This window comes from Zonotrichia leucophrys, unplaced genomic scaffold, assembly GCF_028769735.1.
Source record: "Zonotrichia leucophrys gambelii isolate GWCS_2022_RI unplaced genomic scaffold, RI_Zleu_2.0 Scaffold_117_141768, whole genome shotgun sequence".
NCBI lineage: Eukaryota > Metazoa > Chordata > Aves > Passeriformes > Passerellidae > Zonotrichia > Zonotrichia leucophrys.
The window spans coordinates 92,353-102,500 of NW_026992322.1; the positions used below are offsets into that span (position 1 = coordinate 92,353).

The following is a 10,148-nucleotide window of genomic DNA, read 5'->3' on the forward strand; positions in this document are numbered from 1 at the left end:
CAGGGACAGGGACAGGGACAGGGACAGGGACAGGGACAGGACAGGGACAGGGACAGGATGGGGACAGGACAGGGACAGGGACAGGATGGGGACAGGGGCAGGGACAGGACAGGGACAGGGACAGGGACAGGGACAGGGACAGGATGGGGACAGGACAGGGACAGGGACAGGACAGGGACAGGGACAGGGACAGGGACAGGGACAGGACAGGGACAGGGACAGGGACAGGGACAGGGACAGGGACAGGACGGGGACAGGGACAGGACAGGGACAGGGACGGGGACGGGGACAGGGACAGGATGGGGACAGGACAGGGACAGGACGGGGACAGGACAGGGACAGGGACAGGGACAGAGACAGGATGGGGACGGGGACAGGAAAGGGACAGGGACAGGATGGGGACAGGGACAGGGACAGGGACAGAGACAGGACGGGGACAGGGACAGGGGCAGGGACAGGATGGGGACAGGGACAGGGACAGAGACAGGGACAGGGACAGGGACAGGATGGGACGGGGACAGGAAAGGGACAGGACAGGATGGGGACAGGACAGGGACAGGATGGGGACAGGACGGGGACAGGAAAGGGACAGGGACAGGGGCAGGGGCAGGGACAGGGACAGGGACAGGGACAGGGACAGGGACAGGGACAGGGACAGGGGCAGGGACAGGACGGGGGCAGGGATGGGGACAGGGACAGGGACGGGGACAGGGACAGGACAGGGACATGGACAGGGACAGGATGGGGACAGGGACAGGATGGGGACAGGGAAGGGACAGGACGGGGATAGGGACAGGACGGGGATAGGGACAGGGACAGGGACAGGGACAGGGCAAGGACAGAGACAGGGAGAGGGACAGGATGGGGACAGGGACAGGGACAGGGAAGGGACAGGGACAGGATGGGGACAGGGACAGGGATGGGGACAGGGACAGGGACAGGGACAGGGACAGGGACAGGACGGGGACAGGGCAGGGACAGGGACAGGGACAGGGACAGGGACAGGATGGGGACGGGGACAGGAAAGGGACAGGATGGGGACAGGGACAGGGACAGGGACAGGGACAGGGAGAGTGGGATGGAGGGGATGGGGAACTGGGGAACAGGGGAGATGGGGAGAGAGGAACATCAGAGTGAGGGGATGGTGGGACAGGGACAGGGACAGGGACAAGGACATTCCAGGCAGGGTGAGATGGAGGGGATGGAGAACATGGAGGATGTGGAGAATGGAACATCAGAGTGAGATGGATGCAGGGAGGTGGGAATGGGACAGGGACAGGGACATTCCAGGGAGGGTGGGATGGAGGGGACAGGGGGACAGGGACAGGGAGGATGGAGAGGATGGGTGGAAGGGACATCCTGAGGAGGAGGAGGATCACAGGGATCAGGAGGAAGGACAACCTGGAGAGGGGAACAGGGAGGATGAGGAGAAAGGAACATCGGAGTGAGATGGATGCAGGGAGGTGGGAATGGGGACAGGGACAGGACGGGGAAGGGACATTCCAGGTAGGGATGGAGGGGAGAGGAACAGGAGAGATGAGGAAGATGGATGGAAGGGACATCCTGAGGAGGAGGAGGAGGATCACAGGGATCAGGAGGAAGGACAACCTGGAGAGGGGAACAGGGAGGATGGGTGGAAGGGACATCCTGAGGAGGAGGAGGATCACAAGGATCAGGAGGAAGGACATGCCGGAGAGAGGAACAGGGAGGATGGGTGGAAGGGACATCCTGAGGAGGAGGAGGATCACAGGGATCAGGAGGAAGGACATCCTGGGGAGGGAAATGGGAGAGGGGTGTCAGGGATGTCCTGTAACGCACTCTCTGGGGACAGGGGACGGTGGAAACCAGGTGGAAGTGCTGGAATGGGGCGACTTGGACAGGATGAAGGTGATGGAGCCGTGGAGGGACGTGGGGAAAACAGGTACGGACGTGGGGAAGGATGGACGGGATCAGCTCAGGGGTTGGAGTTGATGGCCCCTGTGGGTCCCATCCAGTTCAGGAGATTCTGGGATGGAGAGAGGATGGATGGATGGATGGATGGATGGATGGATGGATGGATGGATGGATGGATGGATGGATGGATGGATGGATGGATGGGTGGATGGATGGATGGATGGATGGATGGATGGATGGATGGATGGATGGATGGATGGATGGATGGATGGATGGATGGATGGATGGGTGGATGGATGGATGGGTGGGTGGATGGATGGATGGATGGATGGATGGATGGATGGATGGATGGATGGATGGATGGATGGATGGGAGGATGGATGGATGGAAGGATGGACGGACACAGGGGGGGATGGATGGATGGATGGATGGATGGATGGATGGATGGATGGATGGATGGATGGAGGGAGGATGGATGGATGGATGGATGGATGGATGGATGGATGATGGATGGATGGATGGATGGATGGATGATGGATGGATGGATGGATGGATGGATGGGTTGGATGGATGGATGGATGGATGGATGGATGGATGATGGATGGATGGATGGATGATGGATGGATGGATGATGGATGGATGGATGATGGATGGACGGATGGATGGACGGACACAGGGATGGATGATGGATGGATGATGGATGGATGGATGGATGGATGGATGATGGATGGATGGATGGATGGATGGATGGATGGATGGATGGATGGGTGGATGGATGGATGATGGATGGATGGATGGATGGATGGATGATGGATGGATGATGGATGATGGATGGATGGATGGATGGATGGTGATGGGTGGATGGATGGATGGATGGACGGATGGATGGATGGATGGATGGATGGATGGGTGGATGGATGGATGGATGGATGGATGGATGGATGATGGACGGATGGATGGATGGATGGATGGCCCATGGATTAGAGAGATGGAGACACTGATGAATGCAGACATGAATGGAGGACGGGATGGATGAAGAGATGGAGGGAAAAGGGAGGGATGGACGGAGGGAGGCTGGGCACATGGATGGCCATGGGAATGGACAGACAGCTGCCTGTGCCCACACTGCTCCTACTCCATTGCAGTCAGCGCCGAGCCAGAAAAGCAGCGTCCATCCCGGCCAGCCCTGGGTGACCTCAGTGTCACCAGTGTCACCCCCAGCTCTGTGGAGCTGCACTGGAGCGTCCCCGAGGGCTCCTTTGACTCCTTCACGCTGCAGTACCGGGATGCCCAGGGCCAGCCCCAGGCCCTGCCCATCGATGGCGGCTCCCGCTGGGTGACAGTGCCAGGGCTGTCCCCGTCCCGCCGGTACCGCTTCCACCTCTACGGGCTCCGGGGTGAGAAGAGGATCGACCGTGTGTCCACTGATGTCATCACAGGTGAGGGTGGATGGATGGATGGAGGGATGGATGGGTGGGTGGATGGATGGATGGATGGATGGGTGGGTGGACCATCGTATCCCATCTCATCCCATCCCATACTCACCTGCTGTCAAGAACTCACTGTCATCATCATCATCACCCATCATCATTGTTACCATCGTCATCCAGCACCCATCCTTCCACCAAAGCTCTCCTCAGTTTCCTCCAATCCCGAGTGCCAGCTCGGGGGTGGAGGACGGGTAACAGCATGGTGGGATGGATGGATGGATGGATGGATGGATGGATGGATGGATGGATGGATGGATGGATGGATGGATGGATGGATGGATGGATGGATGGATGGATGGATGGATGGATGGATGGATGGATGGATGGATGGATGGATCTATGGATGGATGGATGGATGGATGGATGGATGGATGGATGGATGGATGATGGATGGATCTATGGATGGATCTATGGATGGATGGATGGATGGATGGATGGATGGATGATGGATGGATCTATGGATGGATGGATGGATCTATGGATGGATGGATGGATGCTGATTCTGATGGGTAATGATGGATGGTGATGATGATGATGATGATCAGCGGTGAATGGGTGTGGGGACACTTTGCTGGAGGTTTGATGTATCAAATCAGTGATTTGGTGGCTGGATGATCCAAAAGAGGGGGAAGTTAAAGAATTGGTTGAAGCAAAAGTTGTCTGCGAAGAACCGTGCTTGAATAGATGAGTTGGTGATGAAGGCCAGAATGAATGATCCAGGAGATGAAAGTGTGGATGGATGTTCAGATGGACACACCCATCACCCTCACCTCTCCATCACAGCTGCAGAAGAGCCAGAGGAGATGCTCGTGCCCTCAGAGGAGCAAAAACATGAGAAACTTCAAACTGAGAGGCCCCCATCTGAGGCCCCCCTGGTGCAGGCAGTGCTGGGTGACCTCAGTGTCACCAGTGTCACCCCCAGCTCTGTGGAGCTGCACTGGAGCGTCCCCGAGGGCTCCTTTGACTCCTTCACGCTGCAGTACCGGGATGCCCAGGGCCAGCCCCAGGCCCTGCCCATCGATGGCGGCTCCCGCTGGGTGACAGTGCCAGGGCTGTCCCCGTCCCGCCGGTACCGCTTCCACCTCTACGGGCTCCGGGGCAGGAAGAAGATCGACCATGTGTCCACCGAGGCCGTGACAGGTGAGGGAGAAGGTCAGAGGGTGGAGGGTGGGTAGATGGGTGGATGAAGGATGATGGGTATGTGGAAAGATGGAGGGATCAAAGGAAGGAGGATTGGGTGGGCTGAGGAAGAGGTGGAGGAGGTGCGGGAGTGGATGGATGATGATGGATGGATGGATGGATTAATGATGGATGGATGACGGATGGATGGATGGATGGATGGATGGATGGATGGATGGATGGATGGGTGGATGGATGGATGGATGGATGGATGGATGGATGGATGGATGAAGATGGATAATGGATGATGGATGGATGGATGGATGGATGGATGGATGGATGGATGGATGGATGGATGGATGATGAATGGATGGATGGATGGATGATGGATGGATGGATGATGGATGGATGGATGGATGGATGGGTGGATGGATGGATGGATGGATGGATGATGGATGGATGATGGATGGACAGATGGATGGATGGATGGATGGATGGATGGATGATGTATGGACGGATGAATAATGGATGGATGGATGATGGATGGATGGGTAGATGAATGATGGATGGATGGATGGATGGATGGATGATGGATGGATGGATGGATGGATGGATGCATGGATGATGGATGGATGGATGGGTGGATGGATGGATGGATGGATGGATGGATGGATGGATGGATGGATGAATGAATGATGGATGGATGGATGGGTGGATGGATGGATGAAGATGGATAATGGATGGATGGATGATGGATGGATGGATGGATGAAGATGGATAATGGATGATATCCGTTGGGGCAGTTTCTCAGTGGGTTTCCGTGTCAGATCAGTGGGTGGGTTGCTGGATGACCCAATGCCAGGTGAGATTAAAGGAGTTGATGCAAAATGTCCATGGTATGACCTGTACTGACATGGACGGGCAGATGATGGGTGCTGGAATGAATAGCCCTGCAGATAAAAGTGCAAATGGAAGGATTTATGCATCGATTGGTGGGTGGTGGGATGGATGCTGGGATGGACACAGGCATTACCATGGCATCGTCCATTGCAGGCACAGAAGAGCCAGAGGAGATGCTCGTGCCCTCAGAGGAGCAAAAACATGAGAAACTTCAAACTGAGAGGCCCCCATCTGAGGCGCCCCTGGTGCGGGCAGTGCTGGGGGAGCTGAGGGTCTCCAGTGTCACATCCAACTCTGTGGAGCTGCACTGGAGCGTCCCCGAGGGCTCCTTTGACTCCTTCACGCTGCAGTACCGGGATGCCCAGGGCCAGCCCCAGGCCCTGCCCATCGATGGCGGCTCCCGCTGGGTGACAGTGCCAGGGCTGTCCCCGTCCCGCCGGTACCGCTTCCACCTCTACGGGCTCCGGGGCAGGAAGAAGATCGACCATGTGTCCACCGAGGCCGTGACAGGTGAGGGAGAAGGAAGACCAGGTGGATGTATGGATGAAGAATAATGGATATATGGAGAGATGGAGGGATGAAGGGATGGAGGAAGGGATGGAGTGTTGAAGGGATGGAGGAATGCAGGAATGGATGGAGGAATACAGAAATGGATGGATGGATGGATGATGGATGGATGGATAGATGCCAGAATCAATGCTCCACAATATGGAAGTGTGAAAGAATGAGTCGGTTGGTACATGTTGGATGGATGTTTGGATGGAAGCAGCCATTACCATCCTTTCTCAATAGGGGTTGAAGAAGAGCCAGAGGAACAGACCCTGCCCTCAGAGGAACCACAGCAGGAGAAACCCCAAACTGAGGCCCCCACACCTGAGGCCACTCCAGCACTGGGAGACCTGAGGGTGTCTGGTTTCACATCCAACTCTGTGGGGCTGCACTGGAGCGTCCCCGAGGGCTCCTTTGACTCCTTCACGCTGCAGTACCGGGATGCCCAGGGCCAGCCCCAGGCCCTGCCCATCGATGGCGGCTCCCGCTGGGTGACAGTGCCAGGGCTGTCCCCGTCCCGCCGGTACCGCTTCCACCTCTACGGGCTCCGGGGAGGCAAAAGGATTGACCGCGTCTCCACCGACGCTGTCACAGGTGAGGGGGAAAATCACAGGGATGGAAGGATCACGAAATGGAGGCATCAAGGGATTCCATGCCCATCGCACACCCAGCAGCGGGCAGCCGTTGGCTCAGCACCATCTGATCAACCATCAACCCTTCCACAACCCATTGACCAGCACCTCCCATCATCCATCATCCACCATCAGCAGCAGGAACCGTCATTCATCAATTCTCATCCATCATCTTCATCTACCATGAATCGCGTTCACCATCATCCATCAATTGTCATGAATCCATCTATCCTGCCATGCTTCCCCCATCCTCTGTCCATCAAGGATGGATTGAACAATGGACGAATGGAAGATTGTCCATGGAAAATGGGGATGGGAGGCTTGAAGGCATGGAGAAATGCGATTAGAACGAGATAGAGAGGTTGATGTGGAAATGTCTACTGGGTTGTATTGGATGTTGGGTGTGTGATTGGAAGAATGATGGATGGATGGATGGATGGATGGATGGATGGATGGATGGATGGATGGATGGATGGATGGACGGACGGATGGACGGATGGACGGACGGACGGACGGACGGATGGATGGATGGATGGATGGATGGATGGATGGATGGATGGATGGATGGATGGTTGGTTGCCGGACAGAATGGTCCAGAATATAGAAGTGTGGATGAATGAGTGGATTGGTTGGTGGTGGATGGATGTTTAGATGAAAGCAGCCATTGACGTCCTTTCTCCATAGGAGCTGCAGAAGAGCCAGAGGAACAGCCCCTGCCCACAGAGGAACCGCAGCAGGAGAAACCCCAAACTGAGGCCCCCACACCTGAGGCCACTCCAGCACTGGGAGACCTGAGGGTGTCTGGTGTCACATCCAACTCTGTGGGGCTGCACTGGAGCGTCCCCGAGGGCTCCTTTGACTCCTTCACGCTGCAGTACCGGGATGCCCAGGGCCAGCCCCAGGCCCTGCCCATCGATGGCGGCTCCCGCTGGGTGACAGTGCCAGGGCTGTCCCCGTCCCGCCGGTACCGCTTCCACCTCTACGGGCTCCGGGGCAGGAAGAAGATCGACCGTGTCTCTATTGACATTATCACAGGTGAGATGGAGGTTCAGAGGGATGGATGGATGGATGGATGGATGGATGGATGGATGGATGGATGGATGGTTATTATTGGGAATGTTTCGTTGGTGGCTTGACATCGTCAAATCAATGGGTGAACAGTTTGACGACCCAATGCAGTGTGAGACTAAAGAAGGAGTTGAAGGAAAAGGAGCTTGGTATGACCCATGGTTAGCTGGATGGGTAAATAATAAGTGCTGGAATTAAAGGTTCAGGAGATGAAAGGACAGATGGATGGATGGATGAATGGATGGATGGGTGAATGGATGGATGGATGGATGGATGGATGGATGGATGGATGGATGGGTGAAGAGATCCCACTCCCATTCCATCCCCATCTCTCAGTGAGCACCCACTGACTTGGGCACCATCCAATCAATCCCTGACACTTCCACTGGTATGGTGACTGACATTTGCTATCCACTATCATCATCATCATCATCATCATCATCATCATCATCATCATCCATCTATTATCCATCATTATCATCCATCATTTTCATGTACCATGTATAACCACCACCACCACCATCATCATCATTTATCAATCATCATCATCATTCCTCTGTCGTCTTCTAGTCATCCATTCTTCCATCCACCCACAGATCGTTCTTCATCCATGAACGATGGAGGGGTGGATGGCTGGGTGGATGGATGGATGGATGGATGGATGGGTGGATGGATGGATGGATGGATGGATGGATGGATGGATGGATGGATGGATGGGTGGATGGATGGGTGGATGGATGGATGGGTGGATGGATGGATGGATGGATGGGTGGATGGATGGATGGATGGATGGATGGATGGATGGATGGACGGACTTTTGTCAGAAAGAATGGTCCAGAATATGGAAGTGTGGATGAATGAGTGGATTGGTTGGTGGTGGATGGATGTTTAGATGAAAGCAGCCATCATCACCCCCTCTCCATAGGAGCTGCAGAAGAGCCAGAGGAACAGCCCCAGCCCACAGAGGAACCGCAGCAGGAGAAACCCCAAACTGAGGCCCCCACACCTGAGGCCACTCCAGCACTGGGAGACCTGAGGGTGTCTGGTGTCACCTCCAGCTCTGTGGAGCTGCACTGGAGCGTCCCCGAGGGCTCCTTTGACTCCTTCACGCTGCAGTACCGGGATGCCCAGGGCCAGCCCCAGGCCCTGCCCATCGATGGCGGCTCCCGCTGGGTGACAGTGCCAGGGCTGTCCCCGTCCCGCCGGTACCGCTTCCACCTCTACGGGCTGCGGGGGGGCAAAAGGATTGACCGCGTCTCCACCGACGCTGTCACAGGTGAGGGGCAAGGTCACAGGGATGGAAGGATCACGAAATGGAGGCATCAAGGGATTCCATGCCCATCGCACACCCAGCAGCGGGCAGCCGTTGGCTCAGCACCATCTGATCAACCATCAACCCTTCCACAACCCATTGACCAGCACTTGCCATCATCCATCATCCACCATCAGCAGCAGGAACCATCATTTATCAATTCTCATCCATCATCTTCATCTACCATGAATCGCGTTCACCATCATCCATCAATTGTCATGAATCCATCTATCCTGCCATGCTTCCCCCATCCTCTGTCCATCAAGGATGGATTGAACAATGGACGAATGGAAGATTGTCCATGGAAAATGGGGATGGGAGGCTTGAAGGCATGGAGAAATGCGATTAGAAAGCGATAGAGAGGTTGATGTGGAAATGTCTATTGGGTTGTATTGGATGTTGGGTGTGTGATTGGAAGAATGATGGATGAATGGATGGATGGATGGATGGATGGATGGATGGATGGATGGATGGATGGATGGATGGATGGACAGAAGGACGGATGGATGGATGGATGGTTTAATGGATGGATGGATGATCCAATAGATGGACAAATGGGTGAATGGATGGATTGGTTGGTGGGTGGTGGGATGGGCATTTGGAAGGAGACATGGATGCCCGCACACATTGCCATTTATTTCCACTCCAGCCACTGAAGAACCCTCGCCCTCAGAGGAGCCCCAACAGGAGAAGCCCAAAACTGAGTCCCCGGCACCTGAAGCACCCCCAGCACGGGCAGAGCTGGGGATCTGAGGGTCTCCAGTGTCACATCCAACTCTGTGGGGCTGCACTGGAGCGTCCCTGAAGGGTCATTTGACTCCTTCCTGCTGCAGTACCGGGATGCCCAGGGCCAGCCCCAGGCCCTGCCCATCGATGGCGGCTCCCGCTCGGTGACAGTGCCAGGGCTGTCCCCTTCCCAGTGGTACCGCTTCCACCTCTGTGGTTTGCAGGGAAAGAAGAAGATCGATCGTGTGTCCACCGATGTCATGACAGGTAAGGCAGAAGGAATGGTGGGTGGATGTATGGATGCAGAAAAATGGATATATGGAGAGATGGAGGAATGGAGGGATGGAGGGATGGGTGAGTGGAGGAAGGTATGGAGTGGTGGAGAAGAGGATGGATGGATGGATGGATGGATGGATGGATGGATGAGCAGATGGATAGGCAGATGGTTGCATGGATGAA

The 10,148-nt window shown here is 55.6% G+C and overlaps 1 protein-coding gene across 1 annotated transcript in view; it reads left to right on the forward strand.

Annotated features, from left to right (window-relative positions):
- LOC135460888 (tenascin-X-like) overlaps positions 1-10,148 on the forward strand; it is a gene marked incomplete at its 3' end in the record, with an annotated part of 65,255 nt that overhangs the window by 16,647 nt on the left and 38,460 nt on the right. Inside the window, exons 6-13 of the mRNA XM_064737855.1 lie at positions 1,832-1,921; positions 3,039-3,332; positions 4,167-4,523; positions 5,556-5,912; positions 6,195-6,545; positions 7,268-7,618; positions 8,577-8,927; positions 9,771-9,956. Of these exons, the coding sequence (XP_064593925.1) occupies positions 1,832-1,921; positions 3,039-3,332; positions 4,167-4,523; positions 5,556-5,912; positions 6,195-6,545; positions 7,268-7,618; positions 8,577-8,927; positions 9,771-9,956 (2,337 nt within the window). The remainder of the gene's footprint in view (positions 1-1,831; positions 1,922-3,038; positions 3,333-4,166; positions 4,524-5,555; positions 5,913-6,194; positions 6,546-7,267; positions 7,619-8,576; positions 8,928-9,770; positions 9,957-10,148) is intronic.